Source organism: Ochotona princeps, chromosome 10 (genome assembly GCF_030435755.1).
Source record: "Ochotona princeps isolate mOchPri1 chromosome 10, mOchPri1.hap1, whole genome shotgun sequence".
NCBI classification, from domain to species: Eukaryota; Metazoa; Chordata; class Mammalia; order Lagomorpha; family Ochotonidae; genus Ochotona; species Ochotona princeps.
In genome coordinates this window covers 59,419,193-59,437,288 of record NC_080841.1, presented here as the reverse complement: position 1 = coordinate 59,437,288, position 18,096 = coordinate 59,419,193, and the positions used below count along the sequence as shown (strand labels likewise).

Sequence of the window (18,096 nt, the reverse complement as noted above, 5' to 3'; positions counted from 1 at the left end):
ACAAGCAACTGCGCTTTTAATTTTTTTTTTTTTGCTTTAAATAAATAAATAAATAAATAAAACAGAAATAAGCATTCTAAATTGTTTTTTTTTTTAAGTTTGCAGAATATGGAGATCTTGTGGAACCAGCTCCAGGCAAATTTCAATTTGTTCCAGACAATCGGAGGTATCAGGTACAGTAAACTTTACTTCCAAAGGGACAATAAGTGAAGAAATCGTGATTGAAGGTCTAAGAGAAGTATCAAGGTGATTTTTGCTGGATATTTTCAAGAGCCCCTCTCCCTCTGTTTTAGCAGCCAAGTTTGGCATTTTTATACGGAAATGGAAGTGTCGTCCAGGGAAGTAAAAGGAGACTTTCATATAGCTGTTCAGTCGTTTCCAAAGCATGCTAGTCCCTCACAGAACATATGGTGGTGTATTTTCTTACAAATTGTAGGTTGTGGGATGATTTATTGCCTTGTGAGGAAGGAGGGCTTTGCTTACTCCAGGGGTGACTGACACTTCCGCTGTTAGTCAAACACATATTGTCCTTCCTTCAGTGGCTCTGCCTTGGGAAGGGATTCAAAGGAGAACTAGCCACTAGTAGCAGAATAGGCATATCCCCCAATCAACTAGCTTCCCCTAAATGGGGTCCACACACTGAGAAAAGGTGTTTATGGAACAATCTAAGCTGAATAGTGACTTATTTCATGTGTGGATTTTAGATTCTCTGGAAGCCCAATCTTGTTGTAGATCAGTAATATTAAATCTATAACCTTATGATCAGCACTTCATCTAGCCACGGTATCTTCATCCAGTTACTATGTAACAACTTCAAAAACTCTAAAATAGAGAATGAGCATGTAACCTAGCAGTTAAGACACCTGGGACCCACAGTGGAATACTGAGATTTGATTCTGAATTCCTGCTATTGCAGGTCCTGGGAGGGAGCAGTGTCGGTGCAAGCAATAGTGTCCCTGTTACCCCCAGAGGAGACCTGAACTGAGTTCCCAGCTCATGATTTTCACCTCTAGTCCAGCCTAGGTTATTGTCAGCATTAGGAGAATGAACTAACGATTTGGAGTGCTAGTTGCCTCTCTTTCTCTCTCTCTCTATAGATAGATAGATAGATAGATAGATAGATAGATAGATAGATAGATAGATATAGATATGAAATTAATGCACAAATATAAATTAATAATTTTAAGTCTAAAATAGGGTCACTGCTGACTTTGCTGTTCTCCTCCAAATTGACAAGTTTAGTTTGTGGCCAACACCTGATGTTACTTTAGAATCATCAAACAGACATTAAACCTTTCAATTTTTCAAAGACAAAGGTATTTCCTTCTTTATCCGCTCCCATAGGATGGTCATCTCTATAGCTCTACCCCTAGCACAGTGGTTAAGAGCATGGAATTTTCAGGTGCCGAAAATTCTCTTTGGCTCTGAAACTATACATGGAGAAAACATCAATGCTTTCACACAGCTTAGTCTAAAGGACAGACCTTGGTCAAATCATCCCTCAAAGACAAAGAGGAATTGTAAAGCAAGGTGGATGATCTAAAGGAAGAAAGACTGTTCGTAAAACAGCCAGGGTGCTGGTCATGTCTGAAGGGCGTCAGAGAACTGCACAAGGGAAAGCCACCCTGAGTTGAGATCCTAAGAACACATTAGGGAATGGACAAAGAAACATGGCAGGAAGAGGTGGGTTTCCAAAGTGGGACCAGCATTCAATGAGCCTTATAATCCGAATGTGGCATCCAGTTCATCCTTCAAGCGACTAAAACAGAAATCAGACCACTACAGTAAAGGAAATCTACTTACATGCTATCCAACATGTTTGGTTGGATGCTCTCATCTAAAAAGATCTCTTTCACATAATTTCAAAGTGTGAAGGGCACGTTTCCAGAAAGATCTCAGAAACTGTTCAGAGAAACTCTATTAGAAAAATTGTTTTCAAGAATGTTGATATTTAGGTCTTGGCTGTTACAAACAAAATATAGCTCAATTTTAAAGAAAAAAAAAAACCTGAAACAAGTTTTCTCCCCGCTCGGGAAGCGACTAACCTACAGTTGAAAAAATATTTGTCTAACTTCCTTCCCCAGAGAAGCCTTCCGGGAGAATTGGGAGAAGAGAGGGTAAGTTGACTTTGATTTCGTTACAAATTGATGCCCCAATGATTTTTCCGTTAACTATTACCTGAAAATCAATCCAGGTGTCTCCTCTGTGTTCATCGCTGAGAGTATTTACATGACTTTTGAAACATCCCCTTGCCTAATTCTGCTTAGACGCATTTCTAAAATTCAGCATTAAAAAAGTGCAGTATTTCCGGATAAAACAAAAGCCACCAAGAACTGAATTTGTCTGTATTTTTTTGAATTTTACCAACAGCATAAATGTTATCCAACCATATGTATTTATTACAACTCAACCGTTTTGATTTAAATTAGGATACCTGACAGCACTGAAGAGTAAAAGCATGACTGTGGGAAAGGAACTCTAAGACACGAAATGGCCCAGTTCCTTAAGTTGTTCAAAGTAGATCATCCTGTGGCCAGAAAACACAAACAGGAAGTGGTTTATGCAGTGCTTCCTGCTATGAACTGCCAGAAACACATACTCAAGGAGACAGAAAGAACAAGTCAATTAGTTGAATTTTCTCTTGCCTGGAGGTGAGCTAGATGTTGGGGTTTAATATTGGATGGCAAAGTTTAAGGCAGACATGTAGTGTTCAAATAGTGAAGTTCTGTTTGAGCGAAAGCAAAATTGAATGAGTTGCATCACTGCCACTGACCTGAGGAAACATAAAGCTCTCTGAAACACCCTCAGGTGTGTGTGCTTTCTGTTCCTTGCCTTTGAGAATACAGCGCATGGTTAGTTTTTACATGAGGGCTGCCTTAAATCAATAGAGAAAACTTGGGAAAGGCAGTACAGAAGATTGAACAAATAATTGTGTCAGAGTGTCCTTTCCAGGAATATTCTGTTTATTGCTCACCGCCCTCAGTGTCCTTGTAATTGACTTTAATTTGAAGAAGAAGAGGAGACTTGAAGATGAAATTGTAGTAGATAGTGAAACACGAAGACTCCCTAGTCTACCTTCACCTTGCAGCCCTGCAGGTCACTCCCCACTCTGAAGATACAGCTGAGGACTCTTTTCTACCCCACAATCGTGACTCCTTTACCTAGTTTTGACCGGGCATATAAACTTATTAGATTTTAAACAATCTTTCTACCTACAAGCATTTTCTGCTAGTGTCCTAATTTTACAAAAATCATTAAAAATAGATTCAGAATGCTAAAGAGGCATATCAAAACATAGGTTACTTTCTGCCAGGGGTGAAATTTCAAGAAATTAGGAGGGTGCTTAATAATACCTGAATATATCCTTGCAAATGACCCCAGAATTAATTATAATGAGTATAAGAGATCATTGTTAAAGTTAGTTACACAGTGGAGCTCTGTGATTTTTCCTAGTACAGTTATATTTTCTGGCCCATTTCAGGAGGATGTTGATCAAGTAACTCTGTATAGCTATAAAGTCCAGTCCACCATTACTTCTCGTGTGGCCAACACCATGATCCAGAGCAAACTGGTGAACAACTCGCCGCAGCCTCAGAATGTGGTGTTTGATGTTGAGATTCCAAAAGGAGCTTTCATTTCCAACTTCTCCATGTGAGTATGTCCTTCATCTAACCACAAATTGAATATGATGTACTCATCTCCTAGTTAAAGACATTTTACAGTCAGTCCCAACAATTTGAGAAAAGCTTACAAGAATTTGTGGCTAATTAACTTCTAATTCCCAATGCATTAAAGCAATTTTAGGATTATGCTACAGCAACAATCTTCCACTTAAATGTATTTTAACATGATTTCTTAGGGGTGGAAAAATACATGATATTGCCAAGCTTATAGAAGCCATGTATGAGTCTGTGTGTAGAAGGTCAATGTCATCTGCCATATGACTCTCATTAGGGGAAAAAAATCCAGAATCATTGATTTAATCCAACCATTTATCCAGTGGTTAAATCCTTCTATTATACCATGACAAGTGGGTAGCCAGGCTTGACCTGACTATCTCCTGAATGGATAAACTCACCACTTCTCAAGGAAATCAATTCAATGGTTGACAGCACTGATAGAGCTCTTATACTTAATTTAAATATTTTCCATTTTCTACCCAATGACTCTAGTTCTACTCACATAGAATAAAAAAAAATTCTCCACAAAATATATATTGAAGTGTTCATGAATGAAATGATATGCTATCAAAATTTGACTTCAAAATAATCAAGGTAGAATGTGTGGGTGTTACAAATGAAAAAAGATTGACATGTATTAATAATGATGTAGCTCAATAAAGTTTTCTTCCTTTATTACACTGTTGTTATGTTTGAAAATTTACACAATCATTTACTAAAATTTCTTTGAAATAATTGAAACCAGTTACCTTGCCCATTTGCAGTCATTGTTTATCAAAGTTAAACATCCTATTTCTCCAACTAACTTAAATGGTTTCCCACCACTGAGCAACAGGGGCCTTCCGCAGAGTGGTTCCTGTCAATATCTCTTTAGTAGCCAAGAATGAGACAATGTACTTTGCCTATCATATGCCTACTTTTTAGGAAGACACTGGTTTGAATTACTTCTCATTCATCTTCTTAAATTATTATTTATGTATTCATTTTATTTGAAAGAGAGAGATTTCTCTTCACTGATGCACTTTTGAAGGAGGGAGTCAGGTGGAGTAAGAGGTGTCACTATGCTTCTAAAGCTATATTGTGTAATACGTGAAATTTGTTCACTTTACATAGTTTTTAAAATGCCAACAACAGGGCATTTACCAGGTATGGGTAAAAGCAAAGTCAGGAACTTGGAATTCCATCTAGGTCTCCCATGAGACTAACAGAGAAACCGGTACTTGGGTTATCAGCTACTGCCCCTCAAGTTGTGCATTGACAGGAAGCTAGAATGGAAACAATAGCAAGACTCTAACCTAGGCACTCCAGTGTGGGATGTGGGCAGCAAGCTACATGCTAACTAACCACTGATCCCAACATCCACTCTCTCATCCACTGTTGTGTTTCATGCACTGAAGTTCTCAACTATAGCTGTGAATAAACAAGAGAAACAAGGCTTCAAATTTTACCATGCCCTGTAGCTGCTAGAAACTACAGAGCTATGTTAATATACTTTCTAAATAAAAGAGTAGTGGGGGGTTGGTATTATATAACTTTGAACTGTCTTTCAAAACAACGGTTTTTTTAAAGCCTTTACTTAAAGTGTAAAGGGAGGGGCAAGTGTTGTGCATCAGATTAAGCTGTTGCTGGGGATGTCCACATCCCATATCCTGGTTCAGCTTGCACTCTAGCTTCCCGCTCACGTGCATCTGGGAGACACTGGATGATGGTTCAACTCCTTGGGTTCCTGCCACCCACATGGGAGACCTGGATAAAGTTCCTGGCTCCTGGTTTCAGCTTGGCCTAGACCCAGGTACTATAGGCATTGAAAAGATTCTCTTTCCTTCTCTCTCCCTTTCAAATAAATAAACTTTTCTTAAAATAAAAAAGGAATAAGAAAAGGCTTTTTGCTGTGGTATTATAAGATATTATATCTGTAAGTTGCATTTAAAACCTATTTTAGTAAGTCCTTATTTTTAAACCACATAACAAATTTGCTTAGGTTTCTCTTCTCTCTGTATTTATTCATTTTTTTTCTTCCCCATCCCACCCTATAGAATATTTGAAGTGATAAAGACAGAACAGTGAAATATCCATTTTACTTTTATCTCTTTCTGCTTAGAGCTGAATTTGCAAAAACAGGAAAGATAGCTGCTTAGTCATTTCTGTTTAAAATGAGTTGCGTGGAACTCCGTGTCAACCGAATAACATCCTCTGCCTTTTGGTTCAAGGATTGTAGGTGCTTGATCCTTAGTATAAGTGGGAAGAAGGCTTTCTGGATGTGGAGTCTTCCAGACTCTCTCTGTTTGGGACCAGATGCATGACCTCAGACAAGCCACTTATCTCTCCTCTGAAGGGACAAACCGGGAAGTGTCTCAACACATATGCTGTTGTCATTTGGGGCAGAAAAAGTCCTTACTGGAGAAAATGTCCTTCAATTGTAGCATTCTTGGTGTTCTTCCATAAGTGCCTGCAGCACTTCTCAGTCAGCAGAACAGCTGGATGTGTCTCCACCCATTTCTGAAGTCCTCTTTAGGGACAATAATACTCATTGGAGCACCATAAGTGTCCACGGGCTTCTAAACTTCTGTAATTCTCTACTCCAACCAGTCATCACTGTGTTAAGATTAGGTGCCAATGAGGGGGAAAAGATGAGTAGAGGTAGAAGCAGAGATACAGACAAGACAGAGGTCTCCAGGACAGCTTTTAAGGAGCTAAACAGAAGTTCCTGAAGGGAATTCCCATGTACCTTTCTCTGTCTTTCTTTGTTTTTCTTCTTTCTTGTAGAATAGTATAGCATCCTGTCTTAGCCTGCTCAGGGTGCTATAACCAAGCACCATAGACTGGGTGGCTCATAAACAACATATACTTATGTATTATAGTTTTGGTGACTGAGATATCTGGGGTCGAGATTCTGGAAAATTTGGTGTCTGGTGTCAGAGAGACAAGGGAATTCTTTGGATTCTAATAAGATCATCAATCCTATTTGTGAGGGTGACAACCTCATTTATCTAATTATCCACCCACTTCCCCGACATCACTTTCTAATACTATCATAGGTAGAACGTACAATCTGAAAGAGCTACAAACATTCATCCCTTTGCATACCCTGAAGCTCAGCCAAATTCTTAATTCACAGAAGAATGATTTAATAAATCAAATACAAGTAAGATAATCATTTATCAGTCATTTCTTCTAGTCAACTTACTGATTGAAAAGGATACGCAAAGACATGGCTTAACCTGAAGAATAAAACCTGAAAATGAGGGGAATATGTAAAAACAAACTGAAGTACATGAGGGCAAGTTTTTAGGATGGGAATGTATCTAGCCCTTCTCATTTCAAATTGTCAGATAAATGGAATCCCATTTATGAATGATTCAAGGGTTTCCCTTTTTGTTTCCAAAATGATTATTGCTCCCATTCATTAGATCAACTTCTCCGGATTGGTTGTACATTGTTTATTGATTTTGCTAAGTCTATTTCTCTGACCCGCAGGTTCTCTTGTGTCATTTTCTAGGACTGTAGGTGGCATAACATTTACGAGTTCCATTAAGGAGAAAACAGTGGGCCGGGCTCTCTACGCACAGGCCAGGGCAAAGGGCAAGACTGCTGGATTGGTGAGGTAAGGGCTGGGCCAATGGGAGATGCCTTCTCATCTCAATTGCTGCTCTCTCTCCTACCTCTTTCCCACACTGGCAAACCAGCCCTCAGAAGGACTTGAAGCAAATGCTAGATTCTTACAGTCAAGTGGTAGAACCAGGTATCACCATGTCATATTTCCATAAGGGCCTCTCTTTAGTTGGTGAGGACTGATGAATTTTCCTAGATGTGCTTACATCACTTGTCTTGAAGGAAACTGGTTTTTTTTTTTTTTTTTTACAAACAAACATTGGCTTTTCCAGAGAAAAATTAGGGAACTAGTTTCTCTCAGGAGGAACTACAGAAATATTGATGATGTTATTATAAAACTCATCATAGGTACATGGACTTTGAAATTTTTGAAACTTTTATTTATTATTCAATGGCGTTGAGCCTTAGCATCAGTTACTTAGCTTAGATTCTGGGTTATTTCCCCATTATAATCTTATATAAGATACTGGAGATGTCCATCTACTCTCAAAAAAGGAGCTACTCAAGCAAAGAAACTTCAAAGGAATTCTCCATCGTATAACTGACTATGCTGCTCACATAATCTGCCAAATTCTGCCATTATTGTCTTGTTATTAATTTATTTTTATATATTTAAAATTCAGAGTGACAGACAGAGAGGAATCCTATCCATGCTCACACTTTAAGTGCTTCAGGGGACTGGAATGGACCAAGTGGAAACCAGGAGACGGAAACCGAATCCTGGCAATAACAGGGATGAAGTGTTTAAGCCATCATCCGCTGCCTCCCATTTGCACCAGGAAGCTGGAATCGGGACCTGAGCTGACACTAGGACTCAGGCACTCTGGTGTAAAGTACAGATACCCAAGTAGCATCTTAACAATCGCACCAAACACCTGCCCCATCATACTCATGCTTTTATTCCTTTCATCCTCTCTTTTATGCACCTAAACTTTTTTCGTTTGCTTAATGAATTCATTGTACAAAAAAATACATTATGTGTCCATTTTAAACCCACTTCTAATAGAGGTGAGCACATAACCCACCAAAACAAAACTAACACAAAAGCATCGTACTTAAAGAAGATAGGGGACTGACGACCACACTATTGACAATGGGGATACCAAACACTTTGTAAGTTCCAAGTACTAGATGTGCAATTTTGTTGGAGAGGTCCACAGATTCTTCACTGAGAACTGATATGTGAGCTGTGTCCCAATATCTTAATAGAATTTATAAAGTAGAAAAAGGAGAGAAAAAATTCCAAGCAGAAGGAAAGCTTTCAACATTGCTGCAGGTTAATCAGGATCAGGTTTTTTTTTTTTTCTTTTTTTGTCTTTACAAACCATTTTTTTCCTGCTATTAACTGCCATTTGGAACAAGTCATCCATTCATTTATTTCCTTTTTCATCTTATAAGCATGTTTAACAAGACACTTATGGGTTCTAAAGATACAGCATAAAACATAAATCCTACCTTCGAATCCACCAGTCAGGTAAACATGGCCTCTTAAGGCATGGTCTACCTTGAAGCTTTCCACAAGACCATGTTTACTTTTTCCTTCAATTACCCAGGACTCCAAGCAAACTGTCCACAATGATTCCTTGATCTTTGATAGGCTAAATATGCCATACTCTCTTCATGATTTCTTGGAAAAAAAAAATGTTAAAAATTATTTATTATTTTTCCTAATTCTGGGATTCTATTTATTTGATAGTCTTGGGTTTTTTTTTTCTTAAAAACCACCTCTGGATCAATGACCATATTGGACTTAAAATGTTCAGCAACTAAATAAGGCATTACACTAGACATATATACTCAAATTTTTTTTGGAAAATAGATTTCTTATTTCTGAAGTTTTAAAAATATCAAGGACTCCTAGAATGAATCTCAAACATAGCATAAGAAATCTGTGCTGCCTTTGGGGTCCCCTAAACTTGGCTGTGGGTTTTGGTCCGGCAATGACTAGCACAGGATCTTGAGAAAGTTAGTTACCTTCAATGGACCTCACTTGTTAGTGCCATTTGTTAACTGGAAAACAAGGATGATAATGTCCATTCTGCGATCTTAGAGGTGATATAGAGCAAGTTCCTAACAGAGAGCTAGCACCGATCAATGGTAGCTTTTTGCAGATGGCATGCGAATTATCAAGAAGCTTTGGAAGCAAGAAGTGAAGTTGAATAGAAGGCTAAAATTCTTGGTGAGATTAATTTACTTAGAGGTTGCCCTTACCTGTATTTTACCTACTGTTAAGCTCTGACCACACACCTAGGATCAGATGCCCTCTGCCTAGACTCTGAGTCTTTCAACTCAGCCATGCACCTGACAACTAATACACTGGAGGCTCCCCGTTTTAGGAGCAAGACCTTTGACATGGAGAGCTTCCAAACCGAGGTGAACGTCCCGCCTGGAGCAAAGGTGCAGTTCGAACTTCATTACGAGGAAGTGAAGTGGAGGAAGCTGGGATCCTACGAGCACAGGATTCACCTGCAGCCGGGACGGCTGGCCAAGCACTTGGAGGTGAGTGTGGGTTTGCTGCCTTTCTTGTGTGGCTCCTAAGCCCTGATTCATACTTCCTCTTTTTCTTTTTCACCTACTTAATTTCATTCTCAAAGCATCCCCCAGAGAAAGTTGCTAATATAACCTTTATACTGATTAGGAACCTGAAAGCTTGATAGGCTAAGTTTCCATATTCTTAGGATAAGAAACAGAATATTTCATTAATTTTAAATTAACATGTAACATCATCATAGGACACAGTACAGTGTTTCAACACATAAAGACAGCATAAAATTCTCATACCAGGCAACTTGAACTTTCAATTTCCTTATGTTTTCTTCGTGTTTGAAACCTACCAGCTCATCTCTTCCAGTTATTTATATAAAACGTAATACATCAGCATGAATTATAGTCATACCACTATTCTGCAAAATACATTCACTTGTTACCTTCACCCAAATACATTGTGGTATCCATTATTGACTCTCCCCTCTCACTCTTCACCCCCCTCCCCACATATTTGGTAAAGAATACACAGCATTTGTCTTCCTGTGTCTGGCTTAATTCACTTCCATTTTCAAGGCTTGTTTTATGTATTTGAAAGACAAAATGACACAGAGGAGGGAGAGACAGACAGGAAGATCTGTCCATCGGCTCATGCACCCACTACCACCAATGTTGTATTAGTATCAGTTAGCCAACAAGCTATACCTACAGACATCCTTTCCAGACCATTCCTAACACCTGCCATGTCTTTATGCAAGCCAGAAAATGAGGTCTTCTTCCTAACAAATGTAGACCCATGCCAACCACATGACCTGGAAAGGTGGTGACTGACTGAGATGCCATGTAAATTAAATATGTGATCTTGGTTATTTTTCTAGTTGTGATCATGAATGTGTGCCTATCACCCACATTCTGTTGGGCAATGTTATAAATTTTTAGGAGAAAATACAGATTGGTCCAGGGCCTTTCTATATGTAGATAATTCATCATGGTTGCAAATAATCCTAAATGAGAAAGAGGAGGGATGAAAAATCAATGTGTGCATCAGGCACTAAGGACCTTCACACTGAAATGGGTATGTAGCATTTTTTTGTAAAAGGCATGGAACATAAACAATAGTTCTGTAATGTTAATGTGAGAAGATGGAACTGGAGTTGTTCAAAGTCAAGAAGGAATGTAAAAAAAAAATCAAGTGTTCAGGCTCTGAGTTTGAAGCCTGGCTTTGCTTTTTAAGCCCCAAGTCAGTCTGAGTCTCTGCTTCTGCCTCTTTAAAATAAGGAATAGCAAATAATAACAATAATAGTAATAATAACAATAGTGATAGTGAGATGAAATGGATTAATCCACATGAAGGGCTTAGTGCAACACTTTAAATATAATGAGCATTCACGAAGCAGCTGCTGTGTCTAAGGCTTTGCCAGGAGTCCTAGGGCTTCGTGCCGAAGATCTGCACAAAGCAGCAACACACAGAAGCAGTAAGAACAGAACGACATGGGAAATATGATCTGTTTTTGATAAACCTGCTGAATAAAAACTTTTAATGCTTTCAATAATTACCTTCCCAACTCCAGGTAGACGTGTGGATAATTGAACCTCAAGGACTGCGATTTCTTCACGTTCCTGACACATTTGAAGGCCATTTCGACGGGGTTCCTGTCATCTCCAAAGGACACCAGAAGGTACCCCAAGCGTACCTTTTGGTACATGTTGCATACATGGTGCAAAGCATTGAAGCAGCCCCTCGCTCCTGTGTACTCTTGAGAGGGGAGAAGTGCTCTAGTTTGAGGTGAGGATACTCCAGGAAGGAACAGTGACCTCTGGGGAGAGTCCAGGGTCCTCCACAGCATATACACAAAATGGCATTCCCCGTGGCTACAGATTAAATGAGAGACAGTCCCTTTTTGAAAAGAGCGTCATTCCCCCCACAAGTCATGTGGAATGTGTGAGCAGTAGCTAAGTCACAGCTTTATCACAGTAAGATTCAGCTTGATTCTCTCTACTGTAGTGGACAAAGGTAACCAACTATGAATTCCACTTTTACAAACTCTTTCCAGAGCTGGTAGTCATTCCTTGCATGAATCAAAGCCCTGAAACCCAGCAAGCAGTAGCAATCTGGCAGTGACCCCCCGGCTCTGTTCCTCCCATCAGCAATGGATGAGTCTACTAATGCTGACGGGACACAGGATGGCCAGAAGACAACACCCCTTCACCTGTGAGCATGTGCAGCTGTGCAGCTGCAGCTAGCCAGCCCTCCTATGGAGGGATGTGAGGGCAGAAAGCAGATACTAGCACTACCCTTCTGTTACCGATAAAGCTCTGTGGGTTCTTTCCTCAGCTTAGAATAGAAATTAAAAGCCAGGAATCTGCAGTAGACAGAAAACAATCATTTGCAAAGTGACCAAGTGAATGGGGAAAGAAGGAACGGGAAAGCACCTCCCAGGAAAGAAACAGGAAATGGGATGTCTCCTGAAAAGAGAAAGAAAGACAGCGAGGTTTTCGAAAATTTCTTGGGTTTTTAAGCATTCGCTGACTCCTCTTTGTCTGGGCAGGAACTTTGGAGGAAGATGTTCTCCCTTGGTGGTCTCACAATCAATTAGGAAATGGCAAATGGCTGGGCAATGCCAGTGCTGCCCACTTGAAGGTGTGGCCAAGATTTTAGCAGGTGTGAATGGTCTCGCCTTCTTCCCAGGCTCATGTCTCCTTCAAGCCCACAGTGGCACAGCAGAGAAAGTGCTCCAACTGCTCCGAGACTGCGGTCAACGGCCAGCTGCTGGTGATGTATGACGTGAACAGGGAGGAGAAGGCTGGTGAACTTGAGGTGCGTGCAAACACACTCCACACAACTACATCGTGGTGGTTCAAGAACGGCTTCCTGTTGAAAAAACTCCCTGGCTTGTGTGTAGTTTTCAGCTACTGAGGCAGAAGTGTGGAGACTGTAGGGAAGGACCTAGAGCCATATTTCTCTACTGTGCCACAAAATAGTATCTTTCATATCATTCGAAACTAAATAAAGGGTCATAGGGTTTTATGGGATTTTCCCAAAACAGCTTTTCCAGGCCTACTAACAGGAATAGAAAATTGCATAAGGAAAATTTTCAGTAGCCTCCCTCTGTTCTCGCACTTAGATAATCCAAAGAATCACAGAGATTATGGAGCAAGGAGAAGCTCACAAACATAGTCTAGAGAAAGATCTGGAGGTATCAATAAATCCCAGAGTCTAGTACATTGTGGGCTTTCATGACTATTTCTTTCCTTTTGCTAGGTCTTCCCCATTTCCCTAATGCCAGGTCAGAGCCTTTAGAACTTATCAAAAAATCTGTGAGTTTCTCCCAGGGACACAACATGAAGTGTGTTAGAGTCTACAGCCACATGCCCTGCAGCTGAATACTGTAATGTCCCGATAAAAGCAACCAAAGGGCTGTGGGAAGAGAGTAAGGCAAACAAGTTATTAGCCAACCAAGACAGTAGTCAGAAGTCTGCCTAAATGGGCAGCCTCCCACTGACTAGGAGAAAACTCCCAGGTGTCCCAAGTGGCAGATCACCATCCTTCAGGATCTGTCCTGCTGTTTCTCCACCCTGATTTCTAGAATTCTGTGGCCCCCTAGTGTTGAACTGCTTGTAAAACCCCCAAGTGAGTCGTGTTTGTTCACAACAGAAGTGTCTGGAACTCTCCTCCCTACTCCACCCTATACCCTGGCCCAACTCCCACATGGTGAACTCAGTCCAAATTCATCCTCAGGTCCTGGCATAGGTGTCCTTTCTTTGGGGAAGCCTGTCCCATTGGAGATACTGCCACTGGGCGCATCTCAGAGGCCTCTTCTCTCTTAAGCATGGCATATGCATGGTACTACAAGTGACCTGCACTTACCTGCATCCTCTGCTAGCCTGTGAGTCCCATGAGGAGAAGAACTCAACACTGATTCACACTGCTTAGCAGAATGCTAAGGACGGATTTGCCATGAAGATGAGTTGAAGCAGAGTGGGATGTAGTGGAATTCTCTGCTGAGAAGGCTCAAAGCCAGTTCCCACCTGGGTTTTCCCTTCTTCTTCTTCTTCTTCTTCTTCTCCTCCTCCTTCTCCTTCTCCTTCTCCTTCTCCTTCTCCTTCTCCTTCTCCTTCTCCTTCTCCTTCTCCTTCTCCTTCTGCTTCTCCTCCTCCTCCTCCTCCTCCTCCTCCTCCTTCTCCTTCTCCTTCTCCTTCTCCTTCTAAGAATTATTTTATTTTTATTGCAAAGTCAGATATACAGAGAGGAGGAGAGACAGAGAGGACGATCTTCCATCCATTGATTCCCTCCCCAAATGGCCGTACAGTTAGAGCTAAGTTGATCGGGAGTTTCTTCCAGTTCTCCCATGCGGGTGCAGGGTCCCAAGGCTTTAGGCCGTTCTTCACCGCTTTTCCAGGCCACAAAGCAGGGAGCTGGATGGGAAGTGGGTCGCCAGGATTAGAACCAGTGCCAATATGGAATCCTAGTGAGTACAAAGTGAGGACTTTAGCCACTAGGCTACTGCACTGGGTCCCTGTGTTCTCTTCTTAATGAGCAGCAAAGCCACTTCTCTCCAGACCTTACCCTTTTTGCCTTAGTCTTTAGGCCCCCTTATCCTCTCACCCTATAAACATTGATTATGATTTGACTAGCAAATATGTTCTGTATTTCAGGTATTCAACGGGTATTTCATCCACTTTTTTGCTCCTGAGAACCTGGAACCTATTCCCAAAAACATCCTCTTTGTTATTGATGTTAGTGGTTCAATGTGGGGAGTTAAAATGAAACAAGTAAGTACCTCCTTGTTTGACCTGGGATGTGGGGCTCCCTACCTTCCTTCATCCTCTCCCCATCATGCAGTTGCTTGGTCTTTCTTCCCTGCTTAGTGCTAGAACCCAGGGTGAAGGCTACTACTTTGGAGTGTAAACTCTTCCCAAAGCTGATGTTATTTTACGTTCATAGGACAAATGCCCCTAAATATTCCTCATCACCCTTGCCTTCCCAGGTCCCCTTCCATCTCATCTCTCTCTTTCCAACCTTCTCTTCCATCTCTTCCTCTCTTTCCATTCTGTATCCACTCTCTGTTTGTAAAACCATCTCAGAAATTCCCTTCAAAAAATTTCATCTCTGCATAACCTTTTCTCATTGTGAATACTCTTCTGTAAATTTATACTTTCAATTATTCTACATATTTTTCTTTAATATCTTGCTACTGTCTATAAGTAACTTTTAGATCTTTATTTGAAGTTATATTATTTTCACATTATAAAATAATATAGTATTTATTTATCATTTATAATAATATAAAATAATCTACAATGATATAATAATTATAATTACTTGAGGGTGGCTACTCTGTTTTATGTCTCCCTAATTTGGAACTGAATATATATTTCACCAATAAATGGGAGAGATACAATTCCAACCAACAAGGAATGTCTTAATTTACCTTTCAATCCATCCATATGACCAATTTAAATGATTAATTAATGATATCTCATTCAACAATTATTTTTTTACCACCCATGTGTTGACTAGTATTCTACACTTGATCTTAACCAAAAGACAGAAAAGGAATATTCCCTAGGACTCAAACTCCCACATTTGTGCTCCAGTACAAGGTTACTCAGTAGAGGCACTACTGGTACCTTAGATGGGATTCTTCTGTTCTGTGTTTTGTAGGATGGCTGGCAGCACTCCCAACCACAAGACACCCTCCAAAGTCATGACCAACAAGTGACTTTGTTGTCCTGTGTCCCCTGGGGAAAACAATCACCCTCAGTTGTGAACCGTTGTTCAAATACAATGACTTGTTTGTTGCTTTCTTCTTCCTATCATTCATTTGCTAAACAAATATTTATGAAGTACCTTTTGTGTATGAGGCATTTAGTTCCATCAGAGAGCAAAACAGATGAAAGGAAAAAGCGGGGGGGGGGGTGGATGGTGCTACTCTCCTAGAGCAAATAAAACTTGCATGGTGAGGGGAAGGAAAGGAAAGACAGGGAGAACAGAGAATAAATAGTACACATAATAAGTAAGTTTAAAAGAACATATAGTGATAGCATTATGAATAGCATTTTTATTAAAAAGAGAACTATGGGCAGGTGTTGTGGGTACACCATTTAAGATGTTGCGGTGACAGCCTCATCTTGTATCAGAGACTCCCAGTTTAAGTCCTAGCATCACTTTCATGTCCATCATCCTGCTGAAGCAGAAGATGCTGGCTCAGGTCATTAGGTCCCTGGCACGCTTGTGGGAGACTAGGAATGAATCCCAGGCTCCAGGCTTGGACCTGGGCCAGTCCTGGCTGTTGACAGGCTTCGGACAATGAACCAGCAGATGGAAAGTCTTTTCTTTCTCGCTCTTTCAATCAAATAAGTAATTTTAAATGTATGGATGGGACTAAAAACCAATAGCAGGATGTATCACAAAGCAACTAATAAAAGAATGAGAAGAAACTCTGGGAGACTTAATGATTTAAAGAGAAAGATTAGAAATGACTTAAAGGAGTAGGTGAATAGACATGAGAAATGTATTTTTCAGGAATCAAGTGAGCACATGGATTTTGTAATCTTTAACTAAGACCAGATAAGTCTGTGCACATATCCAAATATACAGTAACAGTTTAAGTCCAAAGAACCAATAATACATGTCCAGATGACATAGATAGATCTGTGCTGGTTGCAAACTTCTAGGTCTAAGAGTTTATTGCTTGAGGAAGTAAAACTTGAGTTAGTGCTTACAAGTTGACTAGTATCAATGATTGGTCTTGTTAGATTCCCCTTAGGCTTAGAACTTATATAGTGAGATCTCTCCTCTCTTTTGAAATAGACTGTGGAGGCAATGAAAGCAATATTGGATGACCTACATGCAGAAGACCAATTCTCTGTAATTGATTTCAACCACAACATTCGAACCTGGAGAAATGACTTAGTTTCAGCCACTAAAACACAGGTTGCAGATGCCAAGAGGTACATAGAGAAAATTCAGCCCAATGGAGGTGAGTGGGATTGGTCTAAAGCCCAGTGAGAAACTCAAGTATTGGCTCACTTAAGGAAATAGCCATAAGAAAGTTTACCTTCTAGCACAGCAGTCTTTGCCTAGTCTGCGATGATCTACCTTCAATAATGTACTGGAAGCTAAATGATGAATGGTAATCCACACCACACACCATTCCAACCTTTCACAAGAAAAAGGTTCAGTAAGTGATGCTACCCTTTCTTATTATCTGCATAGCATAAAATATAATAGTCAGCAAAGTTGATTTAGGACGTGAATTTGGTATTTACCAAATGACCAACTGGTGCATTCAAAGGGCTAATCCACCTGTAAGAAGATAGTTTATCTTACAGCGAATATTTTACTACACAAGGAACTCTTGACCAAGGTGAGCACAATTTGTGGCACCAGGAAAGCAATGAAAGAAAGATGTTTTAATACTTATTTTTATTTATTTGAGAGTCAGAGGGAGAGATCTCCTGCCCTCTGGTTTACTCCCCAATTGTCTACAACAACTGGAACTGGACCAAACTAAAACCAGAGTCCAGGAACTTAATTCATGTTTTCCTCATGGGTGAAAAGGATGCAAGTTCTTGAGCCACTCTCTGCTGCCCCCTATGGTGTGCATCAGCAGATAGCCAGAGTGGAAGAGGAAACTGAGATCCTCATTCAGGCACAAGTAGCAGCTTAACCACTACACCAAATGCACATCCCTCCAAGATTTTTATATTGAACAAATTATGCAAAAACAGTCACAAAGCAAATGAATCTGATTCCAACATATTTGTGTGTATGGAAAGAAAGCATATCAACTGCACACTGTATTCCTTCAACAGGCACAAACATCAATGAAGCACTCCTGCGGGCAATCTTTATTCTGAATGAAGCCAATAGCATGGGACTACTGGATCCCAACTCCGTATCTCTAATAATTTTGGTTTCAGATGGAGATCCAACTGTAGGCAAGTATCACTTCAATTTTCTCTGGACCAACATGTTCAATTTGCTTAGAATGGAAACTCCCATGACATTAACTCCAGTTTCTGTAACATTTAAAATCTGTTTCCTAAAAGACTTCTGGCCCCCTTCTAGTGCTCAGACACCTTCAGCAATGCTCTTTTTAAAAAGGGTCTATCTATCTATCCATCTTAAAGTTGAAAGAAGTACAGAGATCTTCCATCTGCTGATTCTCTCTCCATATGGCTGTAATGACCAGGACTGAACCAGCCTGAAGCCAGGAGCTAGGAGCTTTATCACCTCTCTCAGATTTTGCAGGAGCCCAAGCACTTGCGGCATTTTCCCTGGACCTTTAGCAGGGATCTATATCGGAAGTGCAGT

At 40.2% G+C, this 18,096-nt stretch overlaps 1 protein-coding gene across 1 annotated transcript in view; it reads left to right on the top strand.

Annotated features, from left to right (window-relative positions):
- Positions 1-2,490: 2,490 nt before the first annotated feature.
- ITIH2 (inter-alpha-trypsin inhibitor heavy chain 2) overlaps positions 2,491-18,096 on the top strand; it is a 30,637-nt gene continuing 15,031 nt past the window's right edge. Inside the window, exons 1-9 of the mRNA XM_058669748.1 lie at positions 2,491-2,651; positions 3,382-3,651; positions 7,180-7,284; positions 9,629-9,795; positions 11,352-11,455; positions 12,466-12,594; positions 14,433-14,549; positions 16,591-16,759; positions 17,595-17,720. Coding sequence (XP_058525731.1) covers positions 2,491-2,651; positions 3,382-3,651; positions 7,180-7,284; positions 9,629-9,795; positions 11,352-11,455; positions 12,466-12,594; positions 14,433-14,549; positions 16,591-16,759; positions 17,595-17,720 — 1,348 coding nt within the window. The remainder of the gene's footprint in view (positions 2,652-3,381; positions 3,652-7,179; positions 7,285-9,628; positions 9,796-11,351; positions 11,456-12,465; positions 12,595-14,432; positions 14,550-16,590; positions 16,760-17,594; positions 17,721-18,096) is intronic.